The sequence below is a fragment of the Neophocaena asiaeorientalis genome, unplaced genomic scaffold (assembly GCF_003031525.2).
Source record: "Neophocaena asiaeorientalis asiaeorientalis breed wild unplaced genomic scaffold, Neophocaena_asiaeorientalis_V1.1 scaffold625, whole genome shotgun sequence".
Taxonomy (NCBI): domain Eukaryota; kingdom Metazoa; phylum Chordata; class Mammalia; order Artiodactyla; family Phocoenidae; genus Neophocaena; species Neophocaena asiaeorientalis.
Window position 1 is genome coordinate 2,751 of NW_020173495.1, and position 21,787 is coordinate 24,537.

Here is a 21,787-nt window from a genome sequence, read left to right on the forward strand (position 1 = left end):
TCTCTTCAAAGCAGAGAGAAAGCAGAGGAAATAAGGGTGGGGAGAGGCTGGTACCTGCCTGGGGGCGAGGTGGTGTGGAGGGGCCACTAATGCTGAAAGTGGCCAAGGAGAGAGGCGCCCCACCGCAGAAGGCCTGGGGGATGCGGGAAGTGGCTGGAGGCTGGGCCCAGAGTCGAAGGAAGGATTCAGGGTTGAGTGGAAGCTGGCGGAGAGTGAAGGAGCACAGGGAACCGGAGGGGTTGGGGAGATTCTGGCTGTGGATGGTCAGAGGGTGGGGACTGCGTGGCGACCACACAGAGGGTGTGTGTTAGAGCAGAAGAACTACCCTGGCTAAGTCGTACCTGTAGTTTTCTATTTCCTAGTCCCAGAAGTTGCAGCATCAGAGGTTGATGGGTGAAGAACAAATCTTCGAAGGGTAGTTAGAAGGAGAGAACAGTGGCAGGATGTGGAGAGGGGCGGACGCGCGGGCGACGGCGCGAATATGCGCTAAAGGAAGGGCGCAGGACACTAAGTTGGCTCCACGAAAGCCTTCATCCACTCTCCGCCTGGCTGCTTTCCGAAGTGCCAGCCCTGCGAAAGGGGCATCGCTGCTGAGCCTAGCCAGGGCTGGCCACTCTGAGATGGGAGGTAGGATAGACGGGCGGGAGCCAAGGCCGAAGGGGCGGACACGGGGTGGCGTCTAGCTTTCCATAAAGGGGCGGCGAGGGCCGCGCTCTCTTCTGCGCAGGCAGCGGCCACCAGCGGGGAACAGGGCGCAATGTCCGTTCGCTGCCAGGAGAGTCCGGTGCTGGCAGGCAGCGCCACTTTGGCCGTCCTGGGGGCACTGGTTCTGTGCCTCGCGGAGCCCGCCGGCTACGGGAAGTACACGGAGAGCCGGATGCCCGTGGCTACCCGCCTGTCCGCCCGCGCCGCCTGGTTCCTGCAGGAGCTGCCCTCCTTCGCGGTGCCCGCGGGGATCCTTGCCGGGCAGCCCCGCTCTCTCTTCGGCCAGCCTGCGACTGTGCTTCTGGGCCTCTTCTGCGCACATTACTTCCACAGGTAGCATAGCGTTTTCCCTTGAGGGTGCGGAGCGCAGCGCACTGCCAGGCTCCCGGCGTCCAGGAGCGCAGCGCGCGGCGCGAGCCGCTGCAAGGAACGCGGAGCGCGGCGCGAGGGGAGCACCTGGCCGGGCCGGGGCTACGGGCCAGACGCGGGCTAGTGGAGGAGCGATCGCGGGCAGACGCCGCCTTCACTCTCCATGGCCCCGCGCGCGTCTTGGGTCCGCTTCGAATCCTTGGCCTGCTCCGGGGAAAGCGGTGGAGCGGGGCGGGAGGCAAGCTGGAAAGCCCAAGCTGGGCAGAGCTCTTGGCTCAGACAGTTACCTCTCCAACTCCGCGCCGTCCCGCGTCACCTGTGGCGTCTTGCCCACCACCCCTTCTCGTTCTTCCTTCACCTTTCCTTTGCAGGGTGGGGGCGGGCTTGTTCTGAGATCTTGAGGGAGTCTAAGTATTGGCATCTCCCGAAGGAAACTCGGCTCAGAGGGACTGGATCAACGTATCTCCGCAGGGAGATGGGCAGACCCAGACCCTGGACTTAACGGTGAGAAAGAGAACGTGATGGGAACCCACTGACCTGAGCAGAGTCCCACTTCTCAGGAACCACCGAAAAGGGACCGCGCTCACCACCAACTCGTTGCAAGCAAGTTCCGCTGGCACTAAAGTGTGGATGGGTTGAAGTTAACTTAGAGCTCAAATGTTCTTCTGAATTAAAAATCCCAAATTCAGGAGAACTTTACCTTCTGCTCTGAGAAGGAAAGACAGGAAAGAAACCAAGGGCTTTCAAGATTCGGAGAATAGATGTTTAAAAGAGACTCCTAGGGGAAGAGAAGAGCTTAAGATTCAGTTGCCTACCATGCCTAGTCATTTACCATGTCTTCCCATGTAGCCCCATAGTAACCTTGTGAGATACTGTGCCCACTTTATAGACAAAGGAACTGAGGCTGTGTAAAGTTAAGTGACTGAATGAAGATGATACAGCTAGTGCCCAGCCAAATTCAAATCTAAGCCTGTGAAACTCCATGGTTTAAGACGTTCCCACCATGTTAAGCAGGCGGATACTCTGCAAGGAGAAAACAGAATCCATGGACAGAAAAGTTGCCAAACCAAATCAAGAACTGGAACAGAGGCACAGCCTTATTTTGCAGAGAATTTATGGGGTAAAAAAAAAATCAAGGAAATCTAGATTAGAAATTAGGGCAAAGAATTCCTCTGGAAGCTGAAAGGCATGATCCTCTCTCATAAGGATCATAAGGGAAAAGTGATGCCTCATTTTGGGAAAAGGAAGTGTAGAGAAACAAGTTTTAACCTCTTTTTCCATATAATCCCTTCTTATCTTCTGGATCTTTTTTATTGGTCAAGATTTAATATTTATGCAATTTTAACTGGATTCTCACTCTTTTAATAATTATTGCCAAGCAACCATTTCATAAATGGGTGTCCTTTCTGGAGCTATTTACTAACCATTTTATTTTATCCAGATTTAGGTGGTTTAATTTGCACAGAAAGAAGGATGTTGGGTGTAGGAGATAAGAGACCAGCTTTTGATTTCACTGTTTTTGGAAAAGACATTTGACAGAAAAATGTGATTTTATCAGGCAATTACTTTTAACTTCTAAAACTACTGTCTATTGGCACCATAAACAATATTTTTATGAGTTCATTTCATCTTACAGTATAGATTAGTGCATTCTGACACTCCTATTAACATAAGTTTTAGACTTGTTTTTAAAGCCAAAAGGTACTTTGCCTTAATAAATTATGACAAGTACATTTAAAAAACCAAGGAAGTAATTACTCATAAAATGAATATCAACATACTGTTCACCTTCTTCAGGGGAAAATTTAAAATGTAAAATTTAGAGGATTTGGGGATTGATTGTGCCTGAGGGAAAATTCCCCACAGAAAACACCACTCAGGGTGAGTGAGTTGTCCCTGAGGAATGAAGATGTGATGTTTGTCCACCATTCCCTTTGTGTGAACTCTTTCTTTGTGGCCACTGGACTGTTGAATCTATTATCATTTTGAGTGCTTACAAGGGGTTACGCTCTGTGCTAAACACTATGTGATTTATCTACTAATCCTCATACCAGCCCATTGAGGAAGCACTATTATCACCCCCATTTTGCAGGTGGGAAACTGGGGCGAAAAAAGCTTAAATAACTTGCCCAAGGTCACAAAGTAACCAGGGAGCCAGGGTTCAGATCCAGGGAATCTGAATCCAGATCTCAGGCTCTTAGCTACCATGATAAACTGTTTTATATTTGTTCTTGCTGCCTTGTTCTTGCCTTTTAAAAACTATATTTAGGCTTAAAATTATTTTTTAATGATAAAAATAATGAATGTTTACTAAAGAAAAAAAGAAAAGTACAAAAGTAGAAAAATTCCCATAATTTCAACACTTAAGTACATTAATTGTTAATGTTTTGGAACATTTCCATCAAGGTTCTTTTTTTTTTTTTATCTTTATTGGGGTATAATTGCTTTACAATGGTGTGTTAGTTTCTGCTTTATAACAAAGTGAATCAGTTATACATATACATATGTTCCCATATCTCTTCCCTCTTGCGTCTCCCTCCATCAAGGTTCTAATTTTTCTTGGTCAATTTTTATACATGCTTGCTATATTGAATATATGTAGGTTTTAGTTCTGCTTGATTACTGTCTATAATAAATATTTTTCCACATTATCATAGAATCTTAGTAAATATCATCTTAGTGGCTGCTTGTTATTTCATCTAAAAACAATAATTTATCCATTAGTCTATAGTTTTTTGATAATTTTAATATTTTAAAAATATAATTTATATTAAATTGGGCATTTAATTTGTCTTTTTATTTTGGCTAAATAAGGTTATGATGTACATTTTTGCACCTAAATTTTTTTCAGAAGTCATCACTATTCTCTTAGCCAGGATTCCCAGAAGTGGTTCAAAGTTATGAGCATTTTTGCCTTGAGGTTTTAGGAGTCATTAGGCTTGATAGTGAGGGCACATTAAGGAAAAAGCTCCAGGCTGCCTTGGCTTTACCCTGTGCTGTGTGTAGCTATGACACAGAGAATACGATGGAGGAACAGGGGTTCAGGAGAAAGCTGGCTCAGCTGTGGCTTAGACTCTTTTGCAAAATGTCCCTTGGGGGCTATTCAGAAAAGCAATATGTCCCATTGGATAGAAGGTGAAACTCTGCACTTTTCTCCATACAAGGGTGACATGCTAGAATGTGAGTCCCACAAGGGCAAGGATTTTTATCTCATTTGTTCATGACTGTGTCCTCAGTGTATAGAAAAGTGCCAGTACATATTTGGTACTCACTAAAATTTGTTGAATGCATGAATGAACTCTACTTCTGACATCAGTACAGGCAGTCAGAATTGTGGGAGGGCTAGCAATTACTTAGGAATCATTGCTGAGATTGCATGGCTAGGTCAACTCAGATCATTCTCTTCCCTTCAGAATCTATTGTTGTGGATATTTGGTTGGTTTAGCTACATGAAAATGACTGCTGTGTAAGCATGTTGTCTAATCCCACATCTAGAGTTGTTTGAAGTCAGAGTTATCTCACCTCTTGACCTTGACTACGGCCTGGAATGATCCTTTCCCCCCACTCTCTGATTCATCATTTTCTCAAGATGCCTTGGTGTCTCACACAATGGTCATCACAACACCTATGCCTGTCGGAGCTTATGTTTTTTCAAGACTTGGGTGTGACCTTGGTATTTAGATGAAAAAGAAAACTGTTTTCAAATAAAGGTGACTATTCTGTAAAAAGTTGCTGGCAGTGTGACCTTCCTTGATGCACATGCAGAAGCAGAGGGCAATGCACACATTAGAGTCTGTTTGAATTTGGAAAGAACTTTCCTGGGGTTTAGATGCTGAAAATAATGACATTTTCTATTCAGCCTAATAAAATGATGGATTAAATGGGAGGCCTTTTTTTTCTTTCTTTGAATTTTATTTTATTTATTTTTTTATACAACAGGTTATTATTAGTTATCCATTTTATACATATCAGTGTATATATGTCAATCGCAATCTCCCAGTTCATCACACCACACCCCGCCCCGCCACCACTTTTCTCCCTTTGTGTCCATACGTTTGTTCTCTACATCTGTGTCTCTATTTCTGCCCTGGAAACAGGTTCGTCTGTACCATTTTTCTAGGTTTCACATATATGCGTTAATATACGATATTTGTTTTTCTCTTTCTGATGTACTTCACTCTGTATGACGGTCTCTAGATCCATCCACATCTCTACAAAATGAGCCAATTTCGTTCCTTTTTATGGCTGAGTAATATTCCATTGTATATATGTACCACATCTTCTTTTTTTTTTTTTTAGGTGCTTCCATGACCTGGCTATTGTACATGGTGCTGCAGTGAATATTGGTGTGCATGTGTCTTCTTGAATTATGGTTTTCTCTGAGTATATGCCCAGTAGTGGGTTTGCTGGGTGATGTGGTACTTCTATTTTTAGTTATTTAAGGAACATCCATACTGTTCTACATACTGGCTGTATCAATTTACATGCCTGCCAACAGTACAAGAGGGTTCCCTTTTCTCCACACCCTCTCCAGCATTTGTTGTCTGTAAATTTTCTGATGACGCCCATTCTAACTGGTGTGAGGTGAAAACTCGTAGTTTTGATTTACATTTCTCTAATAATTAGTGATGTTGAGCAGCTTTTCATGTGCTTCTTGGCCATCTGTATGTCTTCTTTGGAGAAATGTCTATTTAGGTCTTCTGCCCATTTTTGGATTGGGTTGTTTGTTTTCTTAATATTGAGCTGCATGAGCTGTTTATATATTTTGGAGATTAATCCTTTGTCCGATGATTCATTTGCAAATATTTTCTCCCATTCTGAGGGTTGTCTTTTCGTCTTGTTTGTAGTTTCCTTTGCTTTATAAAAGCTTTTAAGTTTCATTAGGTCCCACTTGTTTATTTTTGTTATTTCCATTACTCTAGGAGGCGGATCAAAAAAGATCTTGCTGTAATTTATGTCAAAGAGTGTTCTTCCTATATTTTCCTCTAAGAGTTTTATAGTGTCTGGTCTTACAATTAGGTCTCTAATCCATTTTGAGTTTATTTTTGTGTATGGTGTTAGGGAATGTTCTAATTTCATTCTTTTATATGTAGCTGTCCAGTTTTCCCTGCACCACTTATTGAAGAGACTGTCTTTTGTCCATTGTATATCCTTGCCTCCTTTGTCATAGATTCGTTGACCATAGGTGTGTGGGTTTATCTCTGGGCTTTCTATCCTGTTCCGTTGATCTATATTTCTGTTTTTTGTGTTGTGTACCATATTGTCTTGATTACTGTAGCTTTGTAGTATAGTCTGAAGTCAGGGAGTCTGATTCCTCCAGCTCCGTTTTTTTTCCCTCAAGATTGCATTGGCTATTTGGGGTCTTTTGTGTCTACATACAGATTTTAAGGTTTTTTTGTTCTAGTTCTGTAAAATATGCCTTTGGTAATTTGATAGGGATTGCATTGAATCTGTAGATTCCTTTGGATAGTATAGTCAATTTCACAATATTGATTCTTCCAATCCAAGAACATGGTATGTCTCTCCATCTGTTTCTATCATTTTTAATTTCTTTCAACAGTGTCTTATAGTTTTCTGTATACAGGTATTCTGTCTCCCTAGGTAGGTTTGTTCCTAGGTATTTTACTCTGTTTGTTGCAATGGTAAATGGGAGTGTTTCCTTAGTATCTCTTTCAGATTTTTCATTATTAGTATATAGGAATGCAAGGGATTTCTGTGCATTAATTTTGTATCCTGCAACTTTACCAAATTCATTGATTAGCTCTAGTAGTTTTCTGGTAGCATCGTTAGGATTCTCTATGTATAGTATCATGTCATCTGCAAACAGTAACAGTTTTACTTCTTTTCCAGTTTGTATTAATTTATTTCTTTTTCTTCTCTGATTGCCGTGGCTAGGACTTCCAAAACTATGTTGAATAATAGTGGCAAGAGTGCACATCCTTATCTTGTTCCAGATCTTAGAGGAAATGCTTTCAGTTTTTCACCATTGAGAATGATGTTTGTTGTGGGTTTGTCGTATATGGCCTTTAATATGTTGAGGTAGGTTCCTTCTGTGCCCACTCTCTGGAGAGTTTTTATCATAAATGGGTGTTGAATTTTGTCAAAAGCTTTTTCTGCATTTATTGAGTTGATCATATGGTTTCTATTCTTCAATTTTTTAATATGGTGTATCACATTGATTGATTTGAGTATATTGAAGAATCCTTGCATCCCTGGGATAAAACCCACTTAATCGTGGTGTATGATCCTTTGAATGTGTTGTTGGGTTCTGTTTGCTAGTATTTCGTTGATGATTTCTGCATCTATATTCATAACTCAGTGATACTGGTTTGTAATTTTCTTTTTTTGTAGTATCTTTGTCTGGTTTTGGTATCAGGGGGATGGTGGCCTCGTACAATGAGTTTGGGAGTGTTCCTTCCTCTGCAGTTTTTTGGAAGAGTTAGAGAGGGATGGGTGTTAGCTCTTCTCTAAATGTTAGATAGAATTCACCTGTGAAGCCATCTGGTCATGGACTTTTGTTTTTTGGAAGATTTAAAATCACAGTTTGAATTCCATTACTCGTGATTGGTCTGTTCATAATTTGTGTTTCTTCCTGGTTCAGTCTTGGAAGGTTATACCTTTCTAACAATTTGTACGTTTCTTCCAGGTTGTCCATTTTATTGGCATAGAGTTGCTTGTAGTAGTCTCTTAGGTTGCTTTGTATTTCTGTGGTGTCTGTTGTAAGTTCTCCTTTTTCATTTCTAATTTTATTGATTTGCGTCCTCTCCCTCTTTTTCTTGATGAATCTGGCTAATGGTTTATCAATTTTGTTTATCTTCTCAATGTACCAGCTTTTAGTTTTATTGATCTTTGCTATTGTTCTCTTTGTTTCTATTTCATTTATTTCTGCTCTGATCTTTATGATTTCTTTCCTTCTGCTAACTTTGGGTTTTCTTTGTTCTTCTTTCTCTAATTCCTTTAGGTGTAAGGTTAGATTGTTTATTTGAGATTTATCTTGTTTCTTGAGGTAGGCTTGTACAGCTATAAACTTCCCTCTTAGAACTGCTTTTTCTGCATCCCATAGGTTTTGGATTGTCATGCTTTCATTGTCATTTGTCTCTAGGTATTTTTTGATTTCCTCTTTGATTTCTGTAGTGATCTCTTGGTTATTTAGTAACATAGTGTTTAGCCTCCATGTGTTTTTGTTTTTTACGTTTTTTTCCCCTGTAATTCATTTCTAATCTCATAGTGTTGTGGTCAGAAAAGATGCTTGATATGATTTCAGTTTTCTTCAAGTTACTGAGGCTTGATTTGTGAACCAAAATGTGATCAGTCCTGGAGAATGTTCCGCGCACACTTGAGAAGAAAGTGTAATCTGTTTTTGGATGGAATGTCCTATAAATATTAAGTCTATCTGGTCTGTTGTGTCATTTAAAGCTTCTGTTTCCTTATTTATTTTCATTTTGGATCATCTGTCCATTGGTGTAAGTGAGGTGTTAAAGTCCCCCAGTATTATTGTGTTACTGTCGATTTCTTCTTTTATAGCTGTTAGCAGTTGCCTTATGTATTGATGTGCTCCTATGTTGGGTGCACATGTTTATAATTGTTAAACCTCCTTCTTGGATTGATCGCTTGATCATTGTGTTGTGTCCTTCCTTGTCTCTTGTAACATTCTTTATTTTAAAGTCTATTTTATCTGATACGAGTATTGCTGCTCCAGCTTTCTTTTGATTTGCATTTGCATGGAATATCTTTTTCCATCCCCTCACTTTCAGTCTGTATGTGTCCCTAGGTCTGAAGTGGGTCTCTTGTAGACAGCATATATATGGATCTTGTTTTTGTATCCATTCAGCCAGCCTGTGTCATTTGGTTGGAGCATTTTTCCATTCACGTTTAAGGTATTTATCAATATGTATGTTCCTATGACCATTTTCTTAATTGTTTTGGGTTTGTTTTTGTAGGTCCTTTTCTTCCCTTGTGTTTCCCACTTAGAGAAGTTCCTTTAGCATTTGTTGTAGAGCTGGTTTGGTGGTGCTGATTTCTCTTAGCTTTTGCTTGTCTGTAAAGCTTTTGATTTCTCCATCGAATCTGAATGAGATCCTTGCTGGGTAGAGTAATCTTGGTTATAGGTTCTTCCCTTTCATCACTTTAAGTGTATCATGCCACTCCCTTCTGGCTTGTAGAGTTTCTGCTGAGAAATCAGCTGTTAACCTTTTGGGAGTTCCCTTGTATGTTATTTGTCGTTTTTCCCTTGCTGCTTTCAATAATTTTTCTTGGTCTTTAATTTTTGCCAAATTGATTACTATGTGTCTTGGAGTGTTTCTCCTTGGGTTTATCCTGTATGGGACTCGCTGTGCTTCCTGGACTTGGGTGGCTATTTCCTTTCCCATGTTAGGGAAGTTTTCGACTATAATCTCTTCCAATTTTTTCTCGGGTCCTTTGTCTCTTTCTTCTCCTTCTGGGACCACTATAATGTGAATGTTTTTGCATTTAATGTTGTCCCATAAGTCTCTTAGGATGTCTTCACTTCTTTTCATTCTTTTTTCATTATTCTGTTCTGCAGCAGTGAATTCCACCATTCTGTCTTCCAGGTCACTTATCCTTTCTTTTGCCTCAGTTATTCTGCTATTGATTCCTTCTAGTGTAGTTTTCATTTCAGTTATTGTATTGTTCATCTCTGTTTGTTTGTTCTTTAATTCTTCTAGGTCTTTGTTAAACATTTCTTGCATCTTCTCCATCTTTGCCTCTATTGTTTTTCTGAGGTCCTGGGTCATCTTCACTATCATTATTCTGAATTCTTTTTCTGTAAGGTTGCCTATCTCTACTTCATTTAGTTGTTTTTCTGGGGTTTTATCTTGTTCCTTCATGTGGTATGTAGCCCTCTGCCTTTTCATCTATCTTTCTGTGAATGTGGTTTTTGTTCCACAGGCTGTAGGATTGTAGTTCTTCTTGCTTCTGCTCTCTGCCCTCTGGTGGATGAGGCTATCTAAGAGACTTGTGCAGGTTTCCTGATGGGAGGGACTGGTGGCAGGTAGAGCTGGGTGTTGCTCTGGTGGGCAGAGCTCAGGAAAACTTTAATCTGCTTGACTGCTGATGGGTGGGGCTGGGTTCCCTCCCTGTTTGTTGTTTGGCCTGAGGCAACCCAACACTGGAGCCTACCTGGGCTCTTTGGTGGGGCTAATGGCAGACTGGGAGGGCTCACAGCAAGGAGTACTTCCCAGAACTTCTGCTGCCAGTGTCCTTGTCCCCAGGGTGAGCCACAGCCACCCCCCGCCTCTGCAGGAGACCCTGCAACACTTGCAGGTAGGTCTGGTTCAGTCTCCTATGGGGTCACTGCTCCTTCCCCTGTGTCGTGATGCGCACACTACTTTGTGTGTCCCTCCAAGAGTGGAGTCTCTGTTTCTCCCACTCTTGTCAAAGTCCTGCAGTCAAATCCCACTAGCCTTCAAAGTCTGATTCTCTAGGAATTCCTCCTCCTGTTGCTGGACCCCCGGGTTGGGACGCCTGACGTGGGGCTCAGAACCTTCACTTCAGTGGGTGGACTTCTGTGGTATAAGTGTTCTCCAGTCTGTGAGTCACCCACCCAGAGGTTATGGGACTTGATTTTGTTGTGATTGCGCCTCTCCTACCGTCTCATTGTGGCTTCTCCTTGGTCTTTGGATGTGGGGTATCTTTTTTGGTGAGTTCCAGTGTCTTCGTGTTGATGATTGCTCAGAAGTTAGTTGTGAATCCAGTGCTCTCCCAAGAGGGAGTGCACCTACGTCCTTCTACTCTGCCATCTTGAACCAATCTCTCAATAAGAGGCCTTTTTGCTCAAATGCTCAGTTCATTCTCCAGCACCATGAATTCTTCCCCATCCTTCAAGACTCAAATCGGGCATCACTTCCTCCAAGAAGGCTTCTCTGTGTCCTTTCTCCTTTTGTAAGTCAAGGTGTGGTTTTCGTAGTAGCCAGTGTGGCCTTCCATGAGGCACTTCACACACAGGATCATAATTCTCTGTTTTAAGGAAACGTCACATCTGTCTAGCCTCCTCATTTTATAGAAGCAGAGCACCACAAAGTTAAGACAATTAGGGGCAAAGAGGGCACTGGAACTTGAGTCTCATCATGTGCCGTGTCAATGCTTCTCCAATCTCATAAGACCTGCAGATGTGTCAAATATTCAGAAGTAATCAAACCTCATGAAGGAAATTATTCATTGGCTGAGAATCAGGAGGATGATTAATACGGACATTGGAAACCACCTAGAAAAATCTCTCCTCTTACACACTGAGAAGGAAGTCCCAGGCAGAATAAACTGAATTCTTGTGGTCACTTATTCATGTGTTAAGGACATTCATGAGGCATAATTTGGATCAATTAAACTGGGGGTCAGCAAACTTTTTCTGTAGAAAAGCCAGATAGTAGCTGTTTCAGGCTTTGTCGTAATGCAGTCTCTGTCACAACCACTCAACTCTGCTCTTGTAGCATGAAAACAGCACAGACAATTATCTAGACAAATGAGTGAGGTAATGTTCCAGTAAAACTTTATTTACAAAAACAGGTATTGGGCTGTATTTGGCCTGTGGGTCATAGTTTGCTAGCCTCTGCTTAAGAAAACCATGTGTGGCATAGCTTTACATTCAGTGCTCTGGTAGTTCTATTATAAAATTTTGTTAAATCCTATAGTAAAGTACTGGGCATAGTCTAGAAAATTTCTGCTACATTTAAATAGGAATTTGGTAGTAAATCTGATTTTCTGTGAATTCCTGGGTTGCAAGTCCTTTATTTGATCCTTTGTGGGAAATAGTAGGACTCTTGGAGTTTACATTCTAAATGGGATGACATCATAAGCACATCTGAAACATATACAGCTATGTTTGCCAAAAATGTAAACAAGATTTAGAGATCTTGACCACTTTTACCACATTGAAGAAAGGTCCAACTTATTGCTCATGTTAAGTCTAATTTAATGTCACTTAACAAACAAGATAAGGAAACAGTGATCCAAGCTGGTTAAGTGATGTGTATGAAGTTACATGGTGAGGAAGGGGCAGAGTGGGGCTTGAACTTAGGTGTCCTAATTCTTTATCAGAGTTCCACATGCTCAGAACTGTGCTGGGTCCTAGGGGAGCACACAAAAGAAACACAAAGCTGGTGCTTGCCCTCCAGGAGAAAGGCAGGAAAACGCATCATAGTGTGTCTGACACTCTTTCTGGTGTGAAAGTTTGGTGGTGGTAATGTCAGTGTGAGAAGCTCAGGACAGGTGGGAAAATGCAAATTGAGGGACATGTGGGCCATGGTCCACAAGGGGGACCGTGGTCATGCCACTGAACATGCTGAGGTCTCTGGTGCCTCTCTGTGTTTGAGTGTGCATGGAAGAGTGGGCAGATGGGTGGGTGGGTTTTGAGGGAACCCAATAAATGGCACCCTTCTTCCCCCACCCAAGTTCATAATCAACTAAGAGACAGATCCAGGAATTAGGCAACTAGAGACAAATTACTACCCTTATTAGTGGTAAAGCTGGTTTGGGGCAACATGACTTCCATTTTGGATCCTAACACTGTCCCTCAGAAAAACTCAGCGACAACAGATGGCTGAATACTATGGGCCTTACCCAGTGGTGCCTGTTCTGGAAAGATAGCAGAACGGAAGAAGGGCTGCGCTGCACACACCCCTAGAGAGGTCCTGCTTTCAAATTTACCAATTGGGTAATTTACTACTCCTTTCCTGAGGAGCAATGAGTGAGGGAGAGTGGAAAGGCAAGGAGGTATACTCAAATGAAAGGTCCTCGGCCAGCAGGAGGGAGAACATTAATGTTTTCTGTTACAAGATAGAATATGAAAGTTGTCTACGTGTTGATTTTTGCCAGAGTCTGGCAACTTGGTTCTGGAATCTGGGGCACTTCCCTTTCTGCTTTTTGACTCCTTGCCACATATGGCAATGGAGACATTAAAGGCTGGACTCAAGATGTTTAAAAAGTTGCTGGGCTCAACCCAGCAGCCTTTAAGGAGACTCATCGTAGGAGCTCTAAATTTTAAAACCCTCTGAACCAGGGCCAACAGTGCAATTTGCCTTCCATTTGGTTATGGAAGGGGGGATATGGGAAGGAGAAACCAATATTTATTGAGCTCCAGGTGTTCCAGGAATTATGTTACGTGTTTTATATCAGTTATCTCATTTTATCCTTGAGACAATCTCTGTTATTAATGCAATTTCACAAATAACTGCACTCTGTCTGATTGCAGTGATTGGTGGGAGTGAGGGGGAGTGATGACTAAGCACTTAGCTGGTCCTGTAAAGCTGGTCTGTGTGGGTGGGAATGAGATGTTCAGTCAGGAAAAGGGGTCTGTTTGGTGACCTATGACTTAAAATTGCCCTGTGTGCCATATGTACTCTGTCTTAGAATACCTTTTTAATACCAAATATCTTTTGTTTCTTTTAACATTTTTATTGGAGTATAATTGCTTTACAATGGTGTGTTAGTTTCTGCTTTATAACAAAGTGAATCAGCTATACATATACATATATCCCCATATCTCCTCCCTCTTGCATCTCCCTCTCACCCTCCCTATCCCACGCTTCTAAATGGTCACAAAGCATGGAGCTGATCTCCCTGTGCTATGCGGCTGCTTCCCACAATACCAAATATCTTTTGTATCTATGCCATAATATCTGATCCTACTATCCAAGCCTTAAATCAGGTCTGGGCCATTTTCAAAATTCTTCCATTTACTTGCTTTGTGTTGTCAAGGCTGATCCTAAAAGTTACTGTGAAGAAAATAAGGCAGTTTGCTTTTGACATTTTTCCTATTTGACCATGAAAAACCCCCAACTCCCTTTCTGTGTACAGTCCCTGTTTCTCTCTTCTGCCTCTATCTGTACTATTTCAACAGCAGTACTTGGTCTCACTTCAGTCTCCCAGTGAATGTTCTTTACTTACCCAAAGTTGCCTATCAGATAAACAAATCTAAACACTAGTGTTTGGGGTCCTTTGTTTTCTTATTATTGAGTTTTGAAAGTTCTTTATATATTCTAGATACAAATTCTTTACCAGATATATACTTTGCAAATAATTTCTCCTACTATGTGTGGCTTGTCTTTTTCATTCTTTTAACCATATCTTTTGAAAAGCAGAGGTTTTTAATTTTGATGAAGTCCAATTTTTCTGTTTGTTTTCATGCAGTTAAATCTAAGAAATCTTTGCCTAGTCTAAAGTCACATGGGTTTTTTCTTATGTTTTCTTATAAAAGGTTTATTATTTTAGGTTTTACATTTATGTCTATGATCTATTTTGAGTTAGTTCTTATATGGAGTTAGAAATATGAATCAAAGTTCTTTCTTTTGCCTATAGATAGCCAATTGTTCCAGTACCATTTGTTGAAAATACTTTTCTTTCTCTAATGAAATTGCTCCTGCACCTCATGATATGAACAGATAGTTTGCTAAAGAAAACATATGAATGGCAAATAAAAACGGAGAAAGATGCTCAACATCATTAGTCATTAGGGAAATGCTAATTAAACCACAGTGGGATACTACTATGCCTCCATTAGAATGGCTAGAATAAAAAGACTGAACATACCAAGTGCTACTGAGGATATGGAAGACTAGAATTCTTATACATTGTTGATAGGAATGTAAAATGACGACCACTTTGGAAAACATTTTGAAGTCTCTTAAAAAGTTAAACATAAACATACCATGTGACCTACCCATTCCACTGCTAGCTCTTTTCCAAGCAAAATAAAAGCACATGTCTGGGGCTTCCCTGGTGGCGCAGTGGTTGAGAGTCCGGCTGCCGATGCAGGGGACATGGGTTCATGCCCCGGTCCGGGAAGACCCCACATGCCGCGGAGCGGCTAGGCCTGTGAGCCATGGCCGCTGAACCTGTGCGTCTGGAGCCCGTGCTCCGCAATGGGAGAGGCCACAACAGTGAGAGGCCCGCGTACCGCAAAAAAAAGCACATGTCGACGCAAAGACTTCTATACAGATGTTTTTAGCAGGTTTATTTGTAGCCGCCAAAAACCAGAAACAACCTAAATGTCCATCAAAAAGTGAATGAGTAAACAAATTGTGGTATAACCATATAATAGAATACTACTCAGCAATAAAAATGAGTGAACTATTGATGTGAACTACACTAAGATGAAAGTCAAAATAATTATTCTGGGTAAAGAAGCCAAGCAAAAAAAATAGTCCATGCGTTTTTGTTTTTTTAATAAATTTATTTATTTATTTTTGGCTGCATTGTGTCTTCATTGCTGCGCACGGGCTTTCTCTAGTTGCGGCAAGCAGGGGCTACTCTTCGTTGCAGTGTGTGGGCTTCTCATTGTGGTGGCTTCTCGTTGCAGAGCACGGGCTCTAGGCGTGTGGGCTTCAGTAGTTGTGGCAGGCAGCTTCAGTTGTTGTGGCTTGTGGGCTCTAGAGCACAGGCTCAGTAGTTGCAGCACATGGGCTTAGTTGCTCTGGAGCATTTGGGATCTTCCCGGACCAGGGCTCGAACCGGTGTCCCCTGTGTTAACAGGCAGATTCTTAACCACTGCGCCGCCAGGGAAGCCCAGTACATGCTTTATGACTCCATTTGTATAAAATTCTATGGAATTTAAACTAACCTATGGTACATGAAGTACATCAGGGGTTTCCTGGGGACAAAGGGAGAGAGAGAAGGATGAGATCATGAAGAGTATGAGCAAAATTTTGGTAGAGATGGAGATGTTCATTATTTTGATACCATGATGGTTTTAAAATTTATCAAATTGCATACTTTAAATACATGCAGTTGATTGTTAATTATACCTCAGTAAAGATTAAAAAAAAAACTATAGGTAGGCCTTTGAAAAAATTGTTGTATGTGTGGCCCTGTGTCACTGAGAATTGTTCAAACTTTCTGTGAAGCTAATCTGGCAATGTTTAACAATAGCTGAAAAGCAGTTCACTTTTTTCCCCCAGGAATTTCACTTAGGGAGAATACTCAAGGGCAATAGTCCAAAAGAAAGAAATCAATTTACACAAAGTTATAGTGTTACTATTCACAACTGTAGAACACTGGAAGTTACTTAAATGCTCTACTATTAAGGGCTGATTGTAATTAGTATGATTGAATATTACATATAATTCAAAAATATTACCTTCTTGTATCTATATCTGTGATGGAAATAAGAATATAAAGTCATTTAGTGAAAAAATAGCACACAATGAGTATGCTTTAAATAAGTCCACATCAACACATATGAATTAATATAGATAATGATTAGAATATAAAGTGATGTGAATAGCTGATACTTTGGGTTTATAGATTTTTTAAAATAAATTTTAAAATTAATTTTTGTCTGTGTCTTCATTGCTGTGAGCGAGCTTTTTCTTACTGCAGCAAGCAGGGGCTACTCTTCGCTGTGGTACACTTGCTTCTCATTGCAGTGGCTTCTCTTGTTGCAGAGCACGGGCTCTAGGCATGTGGGCTTCAGTTGTTGCAGCTCATGGGCTCAGTAGTGTGGCTCATGGGCTCTAGAGCGCAGGCTCAGTAGTTGTGGTGCACGGGCTTAGTTGCTCTGCAGCATGTAGGATCTTCCCGGACCTGGGCTCGAACCCATGTCCCCTGCATTGGCAGGCGGATTCTTAACCACTGTGCCACCAGGGAAATCCCTGGTTTCTAGATTTTTATGTAATATTTTCAAAGTGTTTAATGGCATAACTCCCACTATACCTAATAGAAGAAATAATACTGACATTACAAGATTTTAAGAATTACCTCGCAAACTGAGCATGCAGTTAAATGCCAATAGAGATCAAGACATTTCTACAAATAAGCACTGCCTTGAGGGAAAAGTCACCATTAATGTGTAAGATCTCTCCTACTAAGCCACTGTGACATCACTAACTTCTGAAATTGTCATCTTTCATATTGATCCTTTGAGTTAGGATGTTGAAGATACCTTAAAAGGCAGATGTTACCTGGTAAAGTATCAATACACAAATATTCTTTTAATATGTATAGAATACATGGGGATGTCACCTGTCTGATTCTTGATAATGGTAATGTATGTCTTCTCACTTTTTCCCCTACTCTGTCTAGCTAGAGTTTTATCAACTTTATTGATATTTTCAAGGAACCAGATTTTGGTTTCGTTGAGTTTCTCTATTGATTTTTATGTTTCCTATTTGTTTTCTGATTTGATCTTTATTATTTCCTACTTTGGGTTTAATTTGCTCTCCTTTTTCTAGTTTTTTAAGGCAGAAGCTGAGGTTATGCATTAAGACCTCCTTTTTCTGATTTGGCATATATTGCTATGAAAATCACAAAATACTGCTTATGGCACCTCACAAATTCTAATATGTTGTTTTTCTAATTCATTTCAAAATACTGATATTTCTCTTCTGATTTCTTCTCTGATCCATGGGTTATTTGGAACGGTACTATTTAGTTTCCAAATGTTAGGGATTTTCCAGATATATTCTGTTATCAATTTCTAATATAATTTCATCATGGACACAGAACATACTTTATATGACTTAAAGCCTTTTACTTGTTGAATTAAAACTTGTTTTATGGCCCAGAATTTGGTCTGTCTTGGTAAATGTGCTCTTTAAACTTGAAAAGAATAGGTATTCTGCTGTAAGGAGGAGTGTTCTAAAAATGTCCATAGGTTAATTTGATTGAAAGTGCTTTTCAGATCTTCTATATCCTGCTGATTTTCTGTCTACTTTTTCTCTGAGTACTGAGAGAGGAGTATTGATTTATGTCTGATTAAAATAGGACTTCCCTATTTCTCCTCAAAGTTCTGTCAGGTGTTTTTCATGTATTTTGAAGCTCTGTTATTAGATGCATGAGCATTTAGGATTGCTATGTCCTTGATGAATTGATCCTTTTTATCATTATTCCTTTATTATCACTACTTCATTATCGTTACCCTTATTCCTGATAATATTCTTTGCTCTGAAATCTACTTTTATCTAATATTAATGCAGTCACTATGGTTTTCTTTTTCTGAGGGTTGGCATGGCATATTTTTTCAACATTTTACTTTGAATCTGTCTCTGTGTTTAAATTCACTGTATGTTTCTTGAAGGCAGTATATGGTCAAGTCTTGCTTTTTGCTCAGTACTGACAATCTCTGCTTTTTAATTGGGACTTTTAGAATGTTTATAGCTAATGGGATTATTTATGTAGTTTGGTTTAAATCTATCACATTGCTATTTGTGTCTTTTTGTCTCTCAGTTATTTGCGTTCATTTTCCCTTTATCGTCCATCTTTTGAATTGAGTGTTATTTTATTCCATTTTATAGCTTTTGTTGGATTATTAGCTATAACTCTTTCTTTTGTTAGTTTGATTAAAGCTTTAAAGCATGTATCTTAAATTTATCACTATTTATTTTCAAGTGATATCATACCACTTCATGTGTACTGTAGGAATGTGAAATAATATACTTCCCTTTCTTCCCTCTTGACCTTTATGCTATTGTTGTTATTTGTTTTACTTATACACATGCCATAAGAAGCTTCAACCTATTGCTGTTATTTTTGTTTAAATAATTATCTTTTATAGAGATTCAAATAATAAAAAACATGTATTTGCCATTTCTGATGCTCTTTACTTTTGGAGGTTGATCTATACTTCTATCTGATATTATTCTTTCTTTTGTCTGAAGAAATTAATTTTGTTAGAACAGTTTTTTCGTATTTTGAATATCTGAAAATGTCTTTATGTCTCCTTTGTTTCTGAAGGTATATATTTCTAGATATAGCATTCAGATTGACAGTTATTTTCTTTCAGTACTTTAAAGGTGTTGCTCCACTGTTATCTAGCTTGCATTGTTTCCAAAAAGAAACCTGTCGTTCTCCTTATCTTTGTTCCTCTGTACATATGTCTTTGATCTCTGGCTGCTTTTATTTTTTATTTTTTTTTGCGGTATGCGGACCTCTCACCGTTGTGGCCTCTCCCATTGTGGAGCACAGGCTCCAGACGCGCAGGCTTAGTGACCATGGCTCACGGGCCCAGCCGCTCCGCAGCACGTGGGACCTTCCCGGACTGGGGCACGAGCCCATGTCCCCTGCATCGGCAGGCAGACTCTCAACCACTGCGCCGCCAGGGAAGCCCTCTGGCTGCTTTTTTTTTGCCGTACGCGGGCCTCTCACTGTTGTGGCCCCTCCCGTCGCGGAGCACAGGCTCCGGACGTGCAGGCTCAGCGGCCATGGCTCACGGGCGCAGCCGCTCCGCGGCATGTGGGATCTTCCTGGACCGGGGCATGAACCTGTGTCCCCTGCATCGGCAGGCGGACTCTCAACCACTGCGCCACCAGGGAAGCCCTGCCTGGTAATCTTTGATTGGTTGGTCAGACATTGTACCTTGCTGGCTGTTGGATATTTTTGTATTCCTATAAATATTCTTGAGCTTTGTTCTGGGGTGCAGTTAAATTACTTGGAAGTAATTTGGCCCTTTCAGGTCTTAATGTGGTTTATTAGGTGGTTCTAGAAGAGTGCTAGTGCAAGGGCTAATTAATCCCCTCCTCTGAGCTAAGGCCTTTCTGAGTACTCTACCCAATGTCCCATGTATTGTGAGTTTTTCAGTCTGGCTGGTGGGAATGGGTTCTATTCCTGGCCCATTCCAAATGACATCAGGATCCCTCTAAAGCTAGGCTGCAGTATAAAGTCAAACAACTAGAATTAGAAAACCACAGCATTGTTTTTGCAAATAATGAAAAATAAAGGAGACAAAATTACAGCTTAGAGAAATTATGTATTTGTGTCCAACAGTGAATGTGTCTTGTCCTTATCTTACCTTAGTAGCCTTGCTGAACTTTGTACTTCAAGCTGAAGACCACCCCATGTCACAATTTATAATTTATTAACTTGGTCATGACCAGTTAGCATGAGTGGCTGAGGAGATGTGTCTACACCATGTCAAAACCCACACCAAAGCAATCAACTTAAAGAAAAAGAAAAGGTAAACTAGTTATTCAAATTAATTGATTAGTTACTCAGGCCGAGAGATTGATCTGGTTCTATTTGTACACTAAGATTTTGATCTTCTAGGGTATAAATAAATAAGGAAGCAAGCAAACAAACAAATAAATAGGGTCAGTGGTCTGTAGCTTGTCTCTTGTAGGAGGTTGTAGCCTTGATGATTACTCTTTCCATCATTCAGAAGATCCTCAAAGTTTCTTAAAACCTTAGTAATTCATTGGATGTTCAGACTGAACTTCTGCTTTGATGCAGAGGTGGGAAGAAAGAGGAAAATTGAGTGAGTGAGCAGTCCCAGGGTCTCCCAATACTACCAGGACACAAAGATTAAGAAATAATATAAACAGGAAACTTAAAAATGGTATACTGTATTTTAGGTCTTCATGAGCTAATCATCTCAATGCTTTTCATAATTTTAATATATCTACTGGATCATGACCGCCAGGTGGTTCACACCGGATGACATCTGCAAGGGGCTGACAATGGGGCCTGTCTGTCCTCACTTCCAGGGCATCAGAGCAAGATAAGAAGAAGTCTCAGGAGCTTTGGGAAAAACTTTGTACTGAATTTTTCCCATGGTATCACACTTAGTAGAAAATGATCAACCACTGTATTGCAGGAAAAAGAAATGTAGTTTTATTGAATTGAGTCCCTTAAAAAAAAACTAGATTTGGCAGTCTAATTTCTCTGTGTGTACATAGTCTTTGGAGAAACCAAACCATCTGGTCACTTCCAATTTGAAAAAGTTAAATTTGCCATTGAAGTTTATGCTGTTAGTGGTTTTTAACCCTGTCTGCACATCAGAGTCATCTGGGGGGACTCATAAGTGCTACTGATGCTCAGGATCCTCTGCCTAAGATGCTGATTAATTTGTCCTCAGTGTGCCTCTTCCCCTTTAGCGTTCCTAAAGCCCCTTAGGTGATTTGAATATAGAACCAGAGGTGAGAACCTCTGATGTAAACAAATGCTCATGAAACTGATGTTTTTCACACAGTGACTGCAATAGAGCAAAGTGCTCAAGAGCATAAACTCTGGAAACAACTCCACCTGGACTTGGATCCCAGCTGTGACATTTCATAGCTGTGTCAACTTGGGCTAATTTAATCTCACTGTGCCTCAGTTTCCTTATCTGTATAATGGGGATAATAACAATATTACCTATCTCCTAGGGTTACTATAAAGATTAAATGAGTTAATATGTGCAAAGCACTTAGAACATTACCTGGAGCATAGTAAGCAACGTATAAATATTAGCTGTATGTGGTCCTTTGCTGGCAGTTCCCTTACCGGATGTCTGAACTGAAATTAATTTCAGTGACCTAATATTACTCTAACAAGGTGTATTTGTTCCCTGTAGCTGCTATAATAAATTACCACAAATGGGGTGGCTTAAAACTACAGAAATTTTTTCTCTCATCATGCTGGAGACCAGAAGTCTGAAATTTTTTCTCTTGTCATTCTGGAGGCCAGAAGGTGCCAGCAGGGCTCCCTGTGGAAGCTCTAAAGGAAGATCTGTTCCTTGCCTCATCCAGCTTCTGGTAGCTGTTTGCATTCCTTGGCTTGTGGTTACATCTCTATGCTCTGTCTTCACATTGCCTTTTTCTCTGTGTATCTTTCTTTTCTTCTGCTCCTTTCTTGTATAAGGATACATGTGATTGCATTTAGGGTCTATCCAGATTATCCAGGATAACACCATCTTCTGAAGATCCTTCATTTAAACTCATCTTTTGCCATGTAAGAATATTCGCTCTTTTGTTATAATGAAGTAGTATTCACAAGTTCTGGGGATTAGGGC

The 21,787-nt window shown here is 40.6% G+C and overlaps 1 protein-coding gene across 1 annotated transcript in view; it reads left to right on the forward strand.

Moving 5' to 3' along the window:
* The first annotated feature begins 757 nt into the window (after positions 1-757).
* Positions 758-21,787, forward strand: part of SRD5A2 (steroid 5 alpha-reductase 2) — a 56,736-nt gene continuing 35,706 nt past the window's right edge. Inside the window, exon 1 of the mRNA XM_024747545.1 lies at positions 758-1,038. Within this exon, the coding sequence (XP_024603313.1) occupies positions 758-1,038 (281 nt within the window). The remainder of the gene's footprint in view (positions 1,039-21,787) is intronic.